An 18,922-nucleotide genomic window follows, 5' to 3' on the forward strand; every position below is an offset into this window, starting at 1 on the left:
TGGACAACGTAGGGCTTAAAGACTATTGCGGTAAAGGGAACTGGCTCCTACTAGTTGTTTGTTAGGCACATAGGAAACTGCCTTATACTGAGTCAGACCATTGGTCCATCGAGTTTGGTATTGTTTGCATGGACCGGCAGTGGCTCTCCAAGGTTTCAGGCAGGAGTCTTCCTGCCTCTATCTGGAGATGCCAGCGCCAGAACCTGGAACCTTCTGCATGCAAAACAGCTGCTTTGTCACAGAGGTATGGCCCCATCTGCTGGCTTTCCAGAGGGTGCATGGCACCTGTGACTTATGCACGCATGTACACACCCACACCTCTCTCTACATCTGGTGCTCTACAAGGACACTTCTTTTTGTTCCTGCTCCCTTATTTCCCACCCACCCCATTCCCTTTTATCCCATACTCCAGGGGTTCTCAAACTTAGGTCTGTAGATGCTGTTGGACTACAATTCCCATCAGTCTATTGTGGCTAGGGATGATGGGGGTTGTAGTCATAGTTGCTTCTTCAGCAATACTTACAGAAGTGAGCTGGCTAAGGCTGTTGTCATCCACAAGTTCAGCTTTCACCTCTTCATAGGTTTTCTTTTCCTGTAGAAAAACAGACCAAAACGACTGGAAGCAGTAACCATAGTTTTGATTGAACTATAGCTGGAGCAGCCAGTTATTAGAGTGTAATAGCCACAGCCTTTGTTCACTACTTTCCTCTGGTGCTTTCTACTTCTAGCCTTTCTCTTACAACATCAACTTTGAACATGGAGTACTGCAGTGTCATTTTCTTTTAACTATTACTTCCCAGAGAGCCTGCATATCATCAGCTACTATTTTGTACAAATTAAAAGTTCATGAAAGCTAATTCTGATGCAACTAGCAAAGGTAAATTTAAATGGAACGAAAAGCAAAAGGAACAACGTGTTCTATACATTTCTTTCTGAGCTAGCTAGTCAGAGCATCAGCATGAGAATTATTCACCATTATTCACTGCTGTTGCATGGAGTAATATTCAAAGTTGCCTAGTTCGGAAAAGAGGTGACTATGAGGAGTTATAAAATTATGCATGGAGAAGAGAGAGTGGATAGAAATTTTTCTCCCTCTCTCAAAACAGTAGAGCCAGGGGTCATCCTAGGAAACTAGTAGCCAGGAAGTTTAGGACCGACAAAAGGAAGTACTGTTTCACATAGCACATAATTAATCTACAGAATTCTCTGCCACGGGACGTGGTGATGGCCGCTATCTTGGATGGCTTTTAAAAGGGCTTAGACAAATGCAATGGCTACTAATCCTCAGCTTCCGAGACAAGATGCCTCTCAATACTACTTGCAGGGGTACGACAGCAGGAGAGAGGGCATGCCCTCACCTCTTGAATGTAGGCTTCTCAGAGGCATCATGCTGGACTAGATATGCTGTGGGCCTGATCCAGCAGAGCTGTCCCCATATTCTTAGAAGAAGTCACTCACTGTCAGTTTGAGGGGGTCCCATGCTAGGAACCAGCCAGTGAATGTTGGAGGCTCAAAGCCTTGTTTCACAATCACAATGGGAGTTTCGACATCCCGTCCGCTGGGGTGAGTGTGCAGGTACTCTTGAGCGGTGACAGCTGCCGCCTCCTTTTCAGCTTCATTTGCATGTTTGCCAATCCAGAAGAAAACCTACAGGAGAAATAACTTGTATGGGCGGAAACCTGGATGCAGTGCACATGCCAGTGCTGGCAGCAGCCTGGATTTACAACTATAATGCTAAAAAAAAACAAAACACTTCTTGCATCAGAGCCCCTGGTGGCGCAGTGGTAAAACTGCCGCCCTGTAACCAGAAGGTTACAAGTTCAATCCTGACCAGGGGCTCAAGGTTGACTCAGCCTTCCATCCTTCCGAGGTCGGTAAAATGAGTACCCAGAATGTTGGAGGCAATATGCTAAATCATTGTAAACCGCTTAGAGAGCTCCGGCTATAGAGCGGTATATAAATGTAAGTGCTATTGCTATTGCTATCATTGATATATGCATCAATATGCTAAAGAGGTAGCATGATTCTCCCCAACTTGAGTCTTTTATGACACATGCTTATTTATACGCTCAAAACTTTGAAGGAAGGAGGTTCCATAATCAGCTTGCTTTTTCTAGTAATGAAGACATTCAAAATTCATTTTGCTTTTCCAATACCCAGCAAGTGTAGTAGCCACAGCCTTTGTCCTGTACTTTTCTCCTGGTGCTCCCCACTTCTAGCCTTTCGCTTATGACATCAACAGTCAAACCCCCTGAAGGAATAATGAGTTCTGTAGCACCTGGCTTAAAGACATTTAAGGTGCTATAGAATTAACAACATTCACTGTCATTAACAAACCGCCTTGGTTAAGTGCCTCAAGGCTCTGCTGTTTTTGCTACAACAGGCCAAACACGCCCTTTCGAGAAATTGGGAGAGATGAGTTACAGCCAGAGCAATTTACAGGTCCAAATCCTGACACAGCACAGTAGCTTTAGAAAAGACATACAAAGGCCAAACCCCTTGCTCTGACCTTAAACTTGTGTGGGTTTATTTAATTGCAGACACTTACACTGAGTGTACATGAGGCTGGCTGGAAGACCTAGTAGTGGGTGGTTTGGCTCACTGAATTTGGCTCCAGGACCCACTTGCCCAGCATAATAGCTTTACACTTTCAAGTAGATTTTAGAACCCACCACAGGGCTGCGACTCTCCCTGAGTTGCATATGCCTGAGCGTGTGTAAAAAGGCCACATAAGCTCCAAATGTAGCTGGAGATCATATGCTCAACGGTCCTTTTCAAGGTTTCCTGGAAAGTGAACCTCTACATTTTTCTCTCTTGGGTGTAAATAGCTGCTTAGAGGACCCTTAAGAGTAGCTCTGTATTTTTAATACCTCAGGTTCAAGCTCCTGTGTTTTATGTATTTAGGATATACATCTACTTTAGTAGACCAGGGCACTTTCCAGCCTAGCTGCTCATCAGCAGCAAAATGTCTCAATTCAGGCAAGTCACATTCAGAATGTAAACAGCAGGGGGAGCAATCTCGCAGCAACTAACAACCTGACAAGTCAGCAACTTTTTCACACCGGATACACAACATCCTTGCTCTATACTGCTGTGATTAAATTATAGCAAGGCATTGGAAATGTGAACGGCACCCTGCAGTCTGTATAGGGACTGTGGTGTCACAACACAGTATGTGTGGAAGCACACTTCGCCCTGACCCCGTCGTAGGGTCTAGTCTGGAAAGCGCCCTGTTCATGTAGCTCAGCCTAATGTTGATTTGGTCTCATTACCCAGCTGACCTATGTTGCAGCATACTGAAGCACAAGATCCAGGCAACAAAGCAGTGCCATTGCTTTGTTGGTATCCACAGAGTATCATACCAAGCTGCAATCCTACAACTCATAAATTGGCTACCAGTTTGTTTCCGGGTCAAATTCAAGGTGCTGGTTTTGACCTTTAAAGCCCTTAACGGTTTGGGCCTGGGATACCTGAGGGACCGCCTGCTCCCAAGGGTTGCTGCCCGCTCAACGAGGTCATTTGAGGGGGCTCTGCTCTGGGTGCCGACCATGAAGGAGGCTCGTTTGTCATACACGCGGGACAGGGCCTTTTCTGTTGCTGCCCCCAGACTCAGGAAAGCTCTCCCGGTGGCTATTCGCTTCTCGGTCTCCATTGCAGCTTTTAGAAAAAGTGTAAAATCTTGGCTTTTTGCCCAGGCATTTATTTGATTCTCTGCTGCTGCTCTTTATAGTCTGTATTGCCTTTATGCTTTTGTTTTAAATTTTTAATCAGATTTGTTTAATTTCCCCCCCACTTAATATTTTAATTGTGTCTTTTTTACCATCTTGTGTTTAAATTTTTGCTGTAAACTGCCTTGGAATTGCTTTAATGAAAGGCGGTATATAAATTTAACAATCAATCAATCAATCAATCAATCAATCAATCAATTCTCCTCAAAAGAAATACAAATACTTTTGCTACCCTTCCTTCTGCATCAATGCAGTGGAAGCTGCAGACAGCCTATGAAGAGCATCTAAAATCTGTGGAACTACATTCTGATAATCCACATAAGTACCCTCTTTTAAATCTACAGTACATATTTGTGATCTTAGCAGATCACAACTAAGGAAAAGCAATTAGGCTGACTTCTGCGAAGGAAACTGAGAGGAGGCAGAAATAGGGAACTGAGAAGAGAAACAATCAAAGAAATCCAGAATGGACAGAAGATGAAGGGAGGAAGAGGATGTGGGCAGGGTGCTCTGAAAAGTATAGCTTAGCCAAGCAAGAACAAGTTCAGATAGGGACCATGATTCCATCAGATATGTAGTGGACAAGAGCAATGGTAAAGTAACAAAATTGTTCAAGGGAAAAACATGTAGGTGTTAATGTATAATGGACAGAAGCCAATGTTTCCTCTCTTTACTGCACTCCTCTCCTCTCAAACTCAGACCCACCTGATCCCAGGCATCCAGCAAGAAGACATCATCATCTTCCAAATCATCTTGGGTAAAATCTGTGATCTCTGTGGCAAGGAAAGTGCCTGTCTTATTGGAACATTCAAAGAGCCGAGGTGTGATGGAGGTTGTTTCCTCCTGTAATCTGCACAGAAAGGAAGAGAGGCAGTCAAGTCAAAGCTTAATTACACATTAGAGAAAAATGTGACTAGGAAAATCCTGATGGCCCACTTTGCTACAAAGCGGCATGGGGGAGGGGAGAAACTACACATTTATATACCACTTTTCAACCAATGTTTTCAAAGCGGGGGTGTGTGTGTGTGCGCACATGAATGTGTCTGCTTCCATGCCCAGTTATTTATCTCAAAGCTATTCCTTGCCACTTAAATGTCCCTCCCCAAGTGACTTTGAAGTAGAGAAGCTTACCTTTAGGTTATTTTTACACTCATTTGTGTGTCCTGTGTTGCTGAGTTCTCAGAGAACCACTGGTGTTCTTTGAGTCTGACCAGAGAAGAAAACTGGTACCCATCCCATGCCAGACTTTGGCACTGGGAAGCATGATGTTGGGTGAGACTATGTTCAGATGCTACCTGAGGAGTGCTCAGCCCATGTAATGTCCTCATTGGTCAGAGCCCCACATGCTCAGGCAAAGGTTCTAAGAAGACCAAGTCCCCTTTGCTCTGAAATGGAGTATGCTTAGTGTTACTTCCTCACCAGAGTTCTGATAAGATGTTACCTTTTGTTGCTGGCATACTGTGTCTTTCCACCCAGTGCAACCCAGAATTCAGCAGGCTCCTGACCTTCAGCGATCACTACTTTCTCTGTCTTGGAGATAAGGTCGGCCAAATGCCTGGCCATCTCCCTCTCATCTCCACTGCAACCCTATGGGAAGGAACCAGGGTATGGTAGGTTAGGTTAAGAGGCTTGGGGGACCTCCTGCCTTCATCATAGCAACTCTTCTTTGCCTGTTCACTCTCACTTTGAGACTGATGTCAGACCTGAATTTATTTATTACTTTTATAAAACGCCCCATCCACAGTGTACAGCTAGTTTAAAAAATATAAAAACATTTAAAACACACAACTTAAAACAATATAAAAACTATTTTAACACAATCTAAAACCAATTAAAATACTTCAAAACAATTTAAAAACCTTGGAAGGCCAGGCCAAACAAGTAAGTCTTTAAGGCTCTCTTAAAGGCCGACCATGAGCCTAAACTGTGGATATCTGCAGGGAGTGCATTCCATAGGCCAGGAGCAGCTACAGAGAAGGCCTGGTCCTGAGTCTCCACCAGACATACTGGTGGTAACTGGAGACAGACCTCTCCAGATGACCTCAACGTGCGATGGGGATCATACAGAAGAAAGCGTTCTCTAAGGTAGCCCAGACCCAAGCCGTTCATAGCTTTAAAGGTAATAACCAGCACTTTGTATTTTGCCCGGAAACATATCAGCAGCCAGTGCAACTGAGAATTGACATCTCTTTCTTACAACGGCGGAGCGGGACCACCGGCGGCCCGCCACCATGGCCCTGTTAACCCCACCCACGCGTCTGACGTCAGATGCGGGGATGACCATGCCCGTGCGTCTGATGTTAGACGCGGGGGCATGGTCTGGCTAAACAGAGCCTTGTGGCTCCATTTGGCCTGGGATGGGAGAGTTGCCCTTTAACTGCCAAAGGGGCCGCACAGCCCCTTTGGCAGTTAAACGATGGCTGGCCCTGCTTTCGCAGCACAGCCCAGGAGCGGCTCTTCCTTGCAAAAGGCAGGGAAGAGCCACTCCTGGGCTGTGCTGCGAAGGCAGCGCCAGCCTTTATTTAGCTCCCGAAGGGGTCGTGCGGCCCCCACTCGGGAGCTAAACTAGCCTCCCCGCATCTGGCATCAGACGCAGGGTGTGTGTCGGGGCCGCGAGACGTGGCCCCTGATTGGTCGGCGGCCCGGGTTCTGCGAACCTGTTGGCCCCATGGTGGCTCCACCCCTGCTTTCTTGGTTCCCCAAACCCGAAACATTTTGGCTTATAGAGAATTGTCTTCCTGTCTCCTTCCTAGAATAGATCATACTCCCCCACCCATATTTGGGTGGATAACAGTCCTTATTTACTGCTCTATCCTTTCAATTGACTACAATCCCCCTCGCTTCTACAGGACCTAGGTGACCCTAGCATTCCTTTCCTCCTCTTCTATGCCTGTAGGTCTCCTATCCATAGTACACCATTGCTGAATAGGATACCTACCTTTCCATACCAGAGGTAGCAGCAGCTTGGAGTCTTTAAAATAAAGACATCATTAGAATTGAGGGAGGTGCCTTTGGGAGACACCTCGAAGGCCTTGGTGTTGTACTCATTGGTCCCATGAACCTGGAAAAGGCGGGTGGAGGGCACTGGATCTGTGTTGCCAGCTCGAGAGGTACCTCCCTGGGCAAGGAATGAGGGGAAAGGAATTTTGAAGATTGTGAGTGTCAGCCTAGGCTCCTGAGGATCTGGGCACTGGAAGCAGGATAGATCAGCCAGAAAATACACATAGATGCATTTGCAGAATTTGTGTTTCCTTAGTAAAAGATAAAAACCACCTTAAGTGGTGCAGTGGGGAAATGCTTGAATAACAAGCAGAAGGTTGCCAGTTTAAATCCCTGCTGGTATGTTTCCCAGACTATAGGAAACACCCATATTAGGCAGCAGCGATATAGGAAGATGCTGAAAGATATCATCTCATACTGCACAGGAGATGGCAATGGTCAACCCCTCCTGTATTCTACCAAAGACAACCATGGGGCTCTGTGGGCGTCAGGAGTCGAAATTGACTTGATGGCACACTTTACCTTTACCTTTAATAAAAGATATATAATGTTGAATATGGTGGAATCCTATCACAGCAAATCAAGTTCTAGAATCACTGCTACAAAGCCCAGGATGCTGGGAACATTGTGAATAAACTTGGAAAGCCATTGAAGAGGACTGCATGAAAAATTATTTATTAATCCAATGTACTTTTTCCTCAAAAGGGACCTATGTTAACTCTTGTGTAGTACAAACATACTATTTCCATCTTCCACTACAAATGCACAGAGGAATAGAGCTGAAACCAACAGCTCATTGGGTCTAACGTCCTACTGTAGAATGGGATATTCCCAGTCTGAAGCATCTCAGGTTGTCCAAGATTTCCAAAGGAAAGGAGGCAGTTAAGTAACCTGTTTTGTTGCTGCAGTTTTGACAAATCTTTTAATTTAAGCCCTTATCCTGTTTTCAGAGCATGATATGGATAAATGTTTTCCTTCCTCCTTCTCTAAAGCAACAAGGAGGTCACACCCAACAAAGCAAAGGTGGTCACAGAATGTGTTTCTACACCCTATTATCAATTAGGCTGGAGCAAGACAAAACCCCAACCAACCATATGACTCCAGATATGGACATCTTAAGGCCAGAAGAGATGTGACACATGAAATCCGTGACAGGATCTCTTGGTGGATATTGATTTTTGTTTGATAACAATTGCAGGGGTCACCAACTTTGATCAGGCCAGTGGTACGAGGGAAGTGGATATTTAAGCATGCATGTGGCGTCTTGAAGCAGCTGGCAGGAAGGCTCCAACAAGATCTACTATCATAGTGATGCCTGCCCTGCCCCAGAATTGGACCCTAGCAGCCGCAGTTCAGCCAGGAACCACCATTTTTATTTTCCCACAATGCCCTGGAGCAAGAACTGCTTTGGGGGTGGGTGGGGGTGGGAATGGCAGCTGCCAGGTGACTGCTGCCCAAAAGAGCTTTGTCTCTCCTTTTCAACTTAAGAAAGAAAGAGCCACACAGCTCTTTTCACGTTCAAGCCCATCTCTACATGAACCTTAGGGGGCCCCACCTTAGGGCCCTTTGCCAAGAGTCCCCTCAAACCTAAAGCCTGCCCTGTATCCAACCCATTTCCCCTGCAGCATTTTCCTTACCTAAATTGGGACAATTCAGGTACCTATAACCGCCACCGCCCCCCGCCACAATGGAGCTAATAGCTGCTTGCAGGAGGTGGGTGGGTGGATATTCCAATGAGGAAAGAGCAAGACGATAAAAGGTTAAACACTGCTCCTATTAAAGTGAGAGGCTCCTTGTCCCACCCCAGCCATTTAAAAGTGCAGGGTGAGGGAAGAAAGCTTGGATTATGGATCTCCTCCACATTGTGTCTGTTTTGACCCTTGCAGTATAGACTTCATGTGAGCAGCACAAAAGGGAAGGCCATCTTCATCATGACTCACCAGATACACCACCATGCGCCCCTTGAAAATGGCCATAAGGTGGGCAGGCTCCTTGCCCATGGTCACTCGCACCTGCACCGGCTCCCCATTATACTGCTGGTCCAGAATGACAGCTTGGTAGGCAGAGGCTGTGATCTCATCCTGGCTGGCGTGGCGGCCCTGGAAAACAGCAACCCACAATAGAACGGGATGGTTTGGAAGGGTGTGGTATATTTCTAGTTATTCCCCTGTTTAATGTGTGTGTGGAGGGGGGGACTCTACCCAGGTGCAGTGTTCCCTCTAACAAGGATTCCCAGATGTTGTTGACTACAACTCCCAGAATCCTCAGCAAAAGGCTACTGCAGCTGGGAATGCTGGAAGTTGTAGTAAACAACATCTGGGGATCCCTGTTAGAGGGAACAGTGCCCAGGTGTCTAGGAAATGATACAGCTATGACTGTGTTGTGAATTATGCAGTGCAATATTTTACAGTAGAACCTAATGGCGTCTTCAGAATCCTGAGAACCGCCACTCGGAAATAAAAAGTGTAAGTTTCTAGTCCACTAGGGCACCATAGTGCATGCAAGCAATTTCTACTCTTGGGTCAAAAATAACTAGTGGGGAGGAGTTTGTGTAGTCTAGAGGTAGGACGTCTAACTCTCTAGCACAGGTGCCATTTAGGGCAGGGAGTAAACTCACTCTAGGGCTTAGAGGCATATCTAGGGAAAATAGGGCCTAGGGCAAGCACTGAAATTGCGCCCCCTGTCCAAACATCTGACACCCATCTTTCAGATAACTTTACCATAATATCAGCTGAAAAATACAAGCTTGTTAATCTTTTAATATTTCAAAAACTATTTAGCAGTGGATGTAGCCAGACCAAAAAATGCTGGAAAACTACACATTTCAGTATGCTGGGGCTCATGAAAAACCCAAATACTATGTGGAGGTGCACTTGGAAACCTAAACAGAAGTGCCCGTCTAATTCTCTACTAGGCATTGTAGCATCACTATTACATAAGTTTTAAAAATAAATGGAGAATTTGACTTTTCCCAGATACTCTGAAAATAATTAAAGGATATGCAGAGTAAACTGTGTGACTGCTTGGAATATATTCTAGTATTTCAGAAAGACAGTTAAAATGAGAGAAAGAGAGCAAGAAACTCCCAGTGGGCCTTAATGGATTTCACACTGATTCAAAGACAAACTCACCATTAACAGCCATATTATTAAGACACCACATTTAACTCACTTATCACAAGAAGCAAAGTAAGAGCAAATGAATACAATCCTAGCTCATAAGCTTCAGCTCAGTATTCACAAGCCCTGATTCTCTGTACATAGTGCCAAACTGAATATGTGTACAGTGACATATTATATTAAATTTTAAAAGTTTTTTTACCTATAGCCCCTTCGGGGGGCTTCCTAAAGGCCGTGGGGGGGGGGTCTGCAAAGGTTCCCCCTCCCGCACTGGCCTTTAGGGCCTCGCAGGGACCATTTGCAGTGGCCATTTAAAAAAAAAATTTTTTTAAAAATGGCCACTGAATACAAAATGGCCAGTGTGCATGCTCAAATGGGCTCTGCAAGGCCTGGCATAGCCTAGGGCCTCACAGAGGCCATTTGAGCATGCATGGTGGCCATTTTGTTTTCAGTGGCCATTTTTAATTTTTTTAAAAAATGGCGCCCCCTTCAAGTGGCTCCCGGGGCACATGACCTGCCCGCCCCACCATAGATACGCCCCTGCTAGGGCTAGCCTGGTGAACTGGGTGGTGGCCCAGGCTGCCTACCAGAAGTGGGTACTAAACTGAGCTTGGTGGCTTGCTGTTTGAAGGCACTGTCTGCAGTGAGCTAGGGAAAAGAACATAGAACCAGGAGGAGGGATCTTTCTCTGCCTGATTTCTCTGTTATGGTGAAAGAGAGAAAGAGAGCTAGGCTGGGAATGACTGGAGGAAAAGAGAAAGGAATGAAGACCGAAGAAGATGCTGCAGAAGAAGACCTGTGAGACTTCAGTGGGATCCCAGAACTGGAACAGGAGAACACTGGCAGCAAAACAGCAAATTATTGAGAGGCAGCTCTGGACCCTTCTCATGGGTATGGTGGGACCTGTTGCACTAATAGTTTCTGCAGTCCTGCACAAGCCACACAACTTTGCTACACTGATAATTAATTGCGGGGGGGGGGGAGCATCAAAGGCACTCAACACACAGGGCACCATTTTTCCTAGGGCTGGCCCTGACCACACTCTGGCACTTTGTGTTTCAGAGCACATCGGATAATTTCTTAGGAGCACAAATATCTCTGATCAGTGCTCTGGTTCTACAGAGACTATTGTTATAAACAGCTGCCTGGGTTTCTGTTACATTTTGGCATTCATACCAATAGTGCAAATGTCTACAGGGAGGAGGAGGGAGGGAGGGAGGGAGGGAGGGAAAGAGAGAGCGAGCAAGAGCGAGCGAGCGAGCCTGCTTGTCCCATATTAGTAACACTCCTATGGTTCTTAAGGAATCTTGAAGAAGAAAAGCATATACCCTTGAAATACAGTGCTTTTCACTCCCACCTGTTTTATCTTTTTACTTTTAACCTTTATCCAAGAGTAAGTTTGAAGACTGTGAGGAATTTGCTTTCATGCGTCACTAACCTTTGCCTGCCTCACCTCCCCTGCCAATTAAGCAAAACTGTCTTGCAAATATGATTTTATGCACATTTTCATCTATAAAAAGAAAGGGAAAATCTGTTGGAATCTGTTGTTTGGAATCATGGAGGAGTTCAACTTGGGGCCCAATACAATTATTTTTTCATTTCTCCTACCCATTCAGAGTTTCCTTTCTCAGGCCCTGCTGCTTACCTGCCAAACATAGAGGATATAGTGGATCTTGTTGTAGACTTGGTACTTGTAGAGGATGAGGTAACAGTCACCACTGTAGAAATGCCCAAGCCAGCGGCTCTCCACTGGTGCCAGTTCCAAGTTTTCAATTCGCCAGACCTGCCAGGGTGAGCAAAGTATTATTAATAATCAGGTAACTCTAGACATTTCAGGTCTATGGACAGGAGGGCAGAGAGTGTCCTGGGTATATCCAGAGGTATTATGCTGGGCAAAGTTTGATGAATCAGCACTCTGGTTCACTAGAACTGAATATGGCACAGTTTCTGTCCCTAGTTGGCACAGGAATTGCATCCCAAAAAATGCAAAAGAGGAGTTATATAGAAAGCTGCCATATGATATCAGACTCGTGGTCCATCTAGCTTATGATTGCTTACCCTGGCTAAGAGCAGCTCCGCAGGATTTCAGATGGGATCTTTCCCAGTCATGCCTGGAGATGCCAGGGACTGAACCAGGGTACCTTCTGCATGCAAAACACATGCTCTTCCACAGAGCTACAGCCCTATCCCCAAATAACCAATCAAATCAAGGCAACTGGGAACAATCTCTAAAGAAAAGTGCTCTGTTTATTTCCCAACTGAAAGAAGAGTGTACAGTGCGGCACTGAACATTGAATCCAGCTTCCAAGGTATCTAAGCTTTCATTTTAAACACACACACACACACACACACACACACACACACACACACACACCCTCTTATGACTACAAAGATATGTTTCAAAGTGTCTGGACAGTGCCTTGAGAAAGAAGTCACCTTGCTGGTTGGATGAAGCTGGCTCTATACACACACACACACACACCAGAATGAAGCAGTCGAAGAATGGATTGCAGCATTCCAGGCTACATGTAAGGTGTAGCACCACTGACTAAACGTAAAGTTGTGCCGTCAAGTCGATGTTGACTCCTGACAACCACATAGCCATGTGGTGGTCTTTGGTAGAATACAGGAGGGGTTTTCCATTGCCATCTCCCGTGCAGTATGAGATGATGCATACTACTGACTGACTACTTCCCATGAAAAAACTCCCTGCAAATAGAAAACCGGCACACTAAGGGGAAAATTCTAGCCCAGTGTTCTGCCTGCTGTGCTAGTTTTCTATATGCAGGAGTTGAGAATGTAAGGGAGCATTCAAGAACATGACTACCTCTGATAAATGATACTTTAATTGACTGGTGTATTATGCAACTGTTAAACCTGAAAACTCAGTAAGCAGTACATTTTTTAAAAACCACCTTTCTAAACAATTCTTTAGTAAGCCACCATGGATTCATTTATGAAGAATGGTGGAATAGACATCTAAATAAATAAATAAAACCTCTTCTGCCCTTTTGGCAGTGAATGCCCTTTTAGGCCATTCCATAGTTTGGACACACAACCGAGAAGGCCCTGTCCCTTGTGAGCAACTTCCACACTTTAAAATGTGGGGAACCGACAACAAAGTGCCTCCATAGAGGAGTGAGGCTCATAAGCAGGTTTGTAGGGGAGGAGGCAGTTCTTGAGATACTTAGGTCCAATGTTCCCTCTAAGGTGTGCGCATGCGTGCATGTGCACACAAGTTTTTGGATGTCCACTCAGTTAATTTTAGATCCCGCTCAGGTTGAATCCCACTCTGAATATATGTGCACACATACACTGTCTTGATATTGCCACCCAGAACAACGCTCATTCCACACACAGATGAAAATAATTAGAGAAGATGCTACTTGGGTCTCTGGTGCAAAGTGATATATATGATCTACTAGACCTACTACAACTTCTGATCCTCACTCTCACTTTCATAATGCAGCAAGGATGGGGCCATAGCTCGGAGGTAGAGCATCTGCTTTGCAGGCAGAAGGTCCCAGGTCGGACTAGAAGATCTATCTTCTAGTCCTATCTGAAACTATGAGAGCTGCTGCCAATTAGTATAGACAATACAAGAAGATGGACCAATGGTCTAACCTAGTGTAAGGCAGCCAGGGGTGGAGCCACCATTGGGCGAACGGGTTCAAAGAACCCGGGCCACTGTTAATCAGGGGCCCCGCCTTGTGGACCCGACACGCCCCCCCACATCTGATGTCAGAGGCAGCGGGGGGAGGGCTTATTTCACTCCCAAACTGGGACACACGAACGAAATGGGCCGAATGAAACTGGCTCGAACAAAACCGCGCGAATGAAATCAGCGTCAATGAAATGGAGATGAAATCGGCCCGCGCTGCATTGGCAGCATGGGCTAGAGCGACTCTCCCTGCCTTTAAAGGCAGGGAGAGCCACTCCTGGCCTCACCGCCAATGCAGTGGGGCCGATCTCCCTCCCAAATGGAGCTCTGTGGCCCCATTTGGAAGGGAGATTGGCTCGCGCTGTGTTGGTAGCACAGCTGCAATGGCTCTCCCTGCCTTTAAAGGCAGGGAGAGTCTCTCCAGCCCACGCTGCCCAACATATCAGGGGCCGATCTGCCTTCCAAACAGGGCTGCATGGCCCCATTTGGGAGGGAGACCATGCCCCTGTGTCTAGCGTCAGATGTGGGGGGGCCATGGCAGCAGAACACGCTCCGCGGCTGAAGGCAGCTTACTGTTTTCCATTTTGCACTGCCATACCTTTTCAGAGTGAACAGAGAGAGGGCACCTCTGAGATCTGTCTTCTTCCTGACTGTATGGCTGATGCGTCATCCAACTAGTTTCAATGCTACTTCAGGGATCTGCCATGGGAAGGGATTGAGCTAGGCAAACTTGGTCCTCCTTACCTCCACCTCACCAGAGCCGTCATCCACCATCTTGTGCTGGGCAGCCATCTCAGGCCTGGCATGCAGAGTGGTGGCATCAAACTTCACCTGCTCCACTTTGGCTGTGGGAGGGATGACAAGTATGGAGGCATGGAGTTACCAGTACAGGTGTGTGTGTGCGCATGTGCGAGAGAGGGGGGGCACTTGCACCAAGGGTGGGCAGTTACAAGGTAGAAAGGAGCTCTGATGGCATGTGCATGGGTTTAGTCCCATAAAAAGGAAGCACATGCAAGTATAGACCTCCCAGCTGAAGAGAGAAAATGGCAAGCCAGATTCTTGCAAAGTTCAATCATAATCCTTTCTGGAGTCAGGCTTGTTCACCTACAGTTCAAATCCTTTACAACTCAAAGGAAAAGAAGGCTTATGTCCTGCAGAGGACACTGCAATTTTGCAGGGAACAAAACGTGGCTCACAATAACCATTCTAGGCCCCGACCCAATCAACATTCCAGGCCTCAAAATTCCTGCATATGCAGACGAAGATCAGTTCTGGAAAAGCCCCATCACCTCCCATCCTGACAGAACGCCTTTTTGTTGTTGTTGTTTTGGAGAGGCGATTACAGGCGATTACAGCAAAAGTCTTCTTCTTCCCCAAATTTGAGAAGAGAAACAAACAGGGCATACTTACATTCTTATCCATCCCCCTGGATTGTGAAATCCATAGCTGGTGGAAGCAGCATCTCTCCCAGCAACTCTGACATTATTTGCATGCTCAAGCACTTACCGACTTTTCCGACTGTGCTGGTCTTGCCAAAGCCGGTGCTTTGATGGGGGACAGTCCATTTCTGAAAGAGCTGCTTGAAGACAGCCGATTCAGAACCATCATTTTCCGTCTCCACATTGGTGCTGAATGGGTAGTTCTTCGCCTTGATGAAACCCTAAGGCGGCAAAAAGTACAATTCCATCATAGGACAACTATCACAACTAGGGAAAGAAAAATGACCTCCAACGACTCCAAGTTTGAGCTGACACTCTTTTTAATTATTATTTAATGACTGAAGGGGTGGGGGAAGTAGCACTCCTAAAGCAACTTAACCAATTGTTTCATGTTGCTTTCATGGTAAAATTGATATTAATTTGATTAGGAATAGGCTTTTTTCACAGCACCTGTTTTATATATTTGTTTGTTTGTGTTTGTTTGTTTGTTTGTTTGTTTGGCTGATGACACTCCTCTTGCCTTTAAAAAGGAAGAGGCTCAAGGGAGGTAGGGAGGTAGATGAATAGGTATTGGTGGTAACAGCAATGCCTGCCTGGTCCAAAATCCAGGCTAAAGCCCTGCACAGCTCACTGACATGCATGTTAGTCAAGGTCTGGAATGATGACAGATGGAGCCCAAGGAACTGAGGTCTCAGTAGGAGGCAGAAGACTGCTGAGATTCTCCCAGTGCCCACAAGACTTTCTGTTGTCCTGCGATACAGCCTTGCCAATAAATGTAGGCCTGCATGGACCCTGTGGTAGTAATGTAAAGTGTGTCGTCAAGTCGCTTTGACTCCTGGTGCCCACAGAGCCCTGTGGTTTCCTTTGGTATAATACAGGAGGGGCAGTATGAGATGATGCCTTTCAGCATCTTCAGAGGCGTAACTAGGGAAAACGGCACCCGGGGCAAGCACTGAAATGGCGCCCCCCACCACCACACACCCCCACCGCCCCCCCAACATACTACATTATACTTAGGTTTTTCCTCACAAGCGCCCGCCGCCGCCGCCAAGCCAGGCCACTGACTGGCCGCCAGGCGCCAGCAAAGCAATGGGGGGGGGCGCAGGCAGCGTGGAAGGGACCACTTGTGGGGAAGGGGGCACTGACGTGTTCCCTTGACTGCTGCAGCGCTGCTGCACTGAGCAGGAAACATTTGTATTAACAAAAAATTAAAAATTAAAAAAAAATTGGTCATGGCGGCGCCCCCCACATGACCAGAAAAGATGGCGCCCGGGGCATGTGCCCCCCCTGCCCCCCCTATAGTTACGCCTCTGAGCATCTTCCTATATCGCTGCTGCCTGATTGATATAGTACCAGCGGGGATTTGAACCAGCAACCTTCTGCTTGTTAGTCAAGCATTTCCCTGCTGCGCCACTTAAGGTGACTCCCTGTGGTAATAGCTGTATATAATTCAGGGCCACTAGGTGGCACTGTGTGGGGAGAAAGGGAAAGTTTGGAAAGGGAAGGTTAAAGTTAGTTTCTGACTGTTTCAGCTGAACATGGTGTGATGCTCTTTGTCATCTCCACAGGCCCAGCTTTGCCTGCATCCCAAGCAAGTACAGTGCCTCAGTGTCCCTTATCCATGCTGTCACTCACCAAGGCCCGTTTCATGGCTTCCTGCTTCTCCTCCTTGCTAGAGGACCTGCCTTTCCACACAAAGATTTTCATGCCACCTTGGTCCAAGATGTAGCAGTCCTGATGGGATGAAAAGCAAGAGCCAGGTCTAGTACTTTATTAGCAAGCAGCTTGGTGGGTTGGTATGTGGGTGGGGGGAAACAGCCTTCCGTTGCAGACATCATAGCTGGACACTCTTGCTTAAGGACTATCTGCTTCTCTTGTGGACATTGGAGAGGCAAAGGGTAGAAGGAATACAGTTGTGCGGACTGAACTCCAAAGTTTCCTCTCCTTCCAGTCCCCCAACAAACTCTGAGCGAGATGTAACCCCCTGGCTTGTCAGGAGGAAACTGATTCCCCAAGGAAGCCACTTGCCTCATGCTTCAAGAGGTCCTGGGTAAGGGGTTGGATGGCAACTTCCTGGATAAGCAGGTTCCCTTCAACATCAGATACACTGTGAGAGGGAGACACAGAACAAGATGGTGGCTCATAATGAAGTTGCTGGGCTCTCTTTATTGGGATGAGTGTCAAAGAAGCATTTATGAGATATATTAATTATCTTAAGAGCTAGCTAAAATTGGGACTGGGCATATTCAGTATGGAACTTGGCACTGAATTCAACTTCTGGAGAACCAAACAGCCAGTTTATACACAGAAATGGACAAAGAACAAGTGTATGGGCCCTTGGTTCTCTTCGTAGCATCAGCCAGAGCACCAGAAAACCAAAGGCAAGGTCTCCTTTCCTTTGAAGCCGCCTTATGTATTTGTCTCTTTCCTCTACCATCCATGGTCTCTCCCCTCCAACACACACCACAATAATGTGGTGGCATTATTGTCCTCTGCCATCACCATTCGTGCTGAATTATTCTGAATCCACAAAAAAGAGCTCAAACAACACAATAAGTATCCTATCATCTAGGAAAAATCATGCAAGTTTTCTCATTTGCATTATCCATCAGAAAATGGAATATTCTGAAATAGACTTAATGGTGAAAACAGAATTGTCAAATGGTTTACACAAAACGTTTGTTTCCTTGATCTACAGGTGCACCCGGCACGGTTAGTTCAGCAAAAGACTTTCCTCTCCTGTTCCTGCTTGCCGCAGAGATATTTGTCTCTCACTCTCCTCCTGCTGCTGCACCCTCTGCATGCCACGCAACTTCCTGGCCTAACCTTGGTCCCCAGGATTCCACACCCAAAGTCACTCACTGGTAGAGTTTCAGAGAGGATTTCAGCTTCTGGTCCACCACAGCATCTGGGAAGGCTGGCTGGATTTCCCTCTTCTCCCCCAACACATAGATCAGGATCTTCATCAGCATAGGAGAGGCAGCTTCATCCTCCCCATCTACCACACCCACCTGCGCTCGGCCCCCACGCTCCCGGTCACGGATATCCTTGGCCAGATTCATGCCCTGTAGGGAACAGGTCACAGACACAAGCAGTGTCAGAGGGTCACGGAGGACATCTAAAGGGAGTTGGGATGACTTGGGGAAGTCTACAGAGAAGAGAGCATGGTGGCTGTGGGTCAGACTATGTGAGAGTTCAAACCAGGACAGTTCTCCTGTGCCTTTAATAAACTTTGGTGCTCTCTTCCCAAGGTCAAGTGAAATGTACTCTGTACATACTCAGATGCACTCTTCTAGCGGAGTAATGCAAGACAAGTATTCTGCACATATTCAAGTGTACTTTTGTTTTTACTTCCCACCTTCTGCAGCCTAGCCTTGATAATGTTACAGATGGGATTTGGAGACAAAAGCCCTGATGAATTTTAAATCAAGGCTGGATATGACACAATATTATTTATTTTATTTTTATTTTTATTTTTATTTTTTACATTTTATATCCTGCTCTTCCTCCAAGGGGCCCAGAGTACTACATACTTAAGTTTCTCCTCACAACAACCCTGTGAAGTAGGTTAGGCTGAGAGAGAAGTGACTGGCCCAGAGTCACCCAGCAAGTCTCATGGCTGAATGGGGATTTGAACTTGGGTCTCCCCAGTCCTAGTCCTGCACTCTAACCACTACACCACGCTGGCTCTCCAATATGAATAAATTGAAAAGGGAGGAACCATCTCCATCAGATGAGCCCCATTTATACAACTTCAGTTGTCCCTAATTATTTGTCTTTTCCAAACCCAGTTACAGAAATAAAATTAACTCCTTTAAGAACCTTTCAGTGATTATGCCTACCATTCAGTGCTGGGGAGAGGAATGTGGGGGGATGTACTAAAAAGAATGGCACCAAATGGCCATTGGAATGAATTGGTTCCTTCTAGATGTCCATAGAAATGCACTGAATATTTGAATGATCTCAGAGCATGGT

The 18,922-nt window shown here is 46.3% G+C and overlaps 1 protein-coding gene across 5 annotated transcripts in view; it reads right to left on the minus strand.

Moving 5' to 3' along the window:
* The window catches only part of VIL1 (villin 1), a 45,538-nt gene that overhangs the window by 3,135 nt on the left and 23,481 nt on the right, over positions 1-18,922 (minus strand). For all 5 annotated transcript variants that reach the window (XM_053286778.1, XM_053286787.1, XM_053286783.1 and 2 more), the window contains 12 exons: positions 17,810-18,012; positions 16,976-17,054; positions 16,583-16,681; positions 15,015-15,168; positions 14,253-14,353; positions 11,493-11,630; positions 8,669-8,827; positions 6,667-6,846; positions 5,170-5,315; positions 4,434-4,578; positions 1,459-1,647; positions 524-592 (listed from right to left, as the gene is read on the minus strand). In XM_053286778.1, coding sequence (XP_053142753.1) covers positions 524-592; positions 1,459-1,647; positions 4,434-4,578; positions 5,170-5,315; positions 6,667-6,846; positions 8,669-8,827; positions 11,493-11,630; positions 14,253-14,353; positions 15,015-15,168; positions 16,583-16,681; positions 16,976-17,054; positions 17,810-18,012 — 1,662 coding nt within the window. The remainder of the gene's footprint in view (positions 1-523; positions 593-1,458; positions 1,648-4,433; positions 4,579-5,169; positions 5,316-6,666; positions 6,847-8,668; positions 8,828-11,492; positions 11,631-14,252; positions 14,354-15,014; positions 15,169-16,582; positions 16,682-16,975; positions 17,055-17,809; positions 18,013-18,922) is intronic.

The sequence above is a fragment of the Hemicordylus capensis genome, chromosome 1 (genome assembly GCF_027244095.1).
Source record: "Hemicordylus capensis ecotype Gifberg chromosome 1, rHemCap1.1.pri, whole genome shotgun sequence".
In the NCBI taxonomy this organism is placed as follows: Eukaryota; Metazoa; Chordata; class Lepidosauria; order Squamata; family Cordylidae; genus Hemicordylus; species Hemicordylus capensis.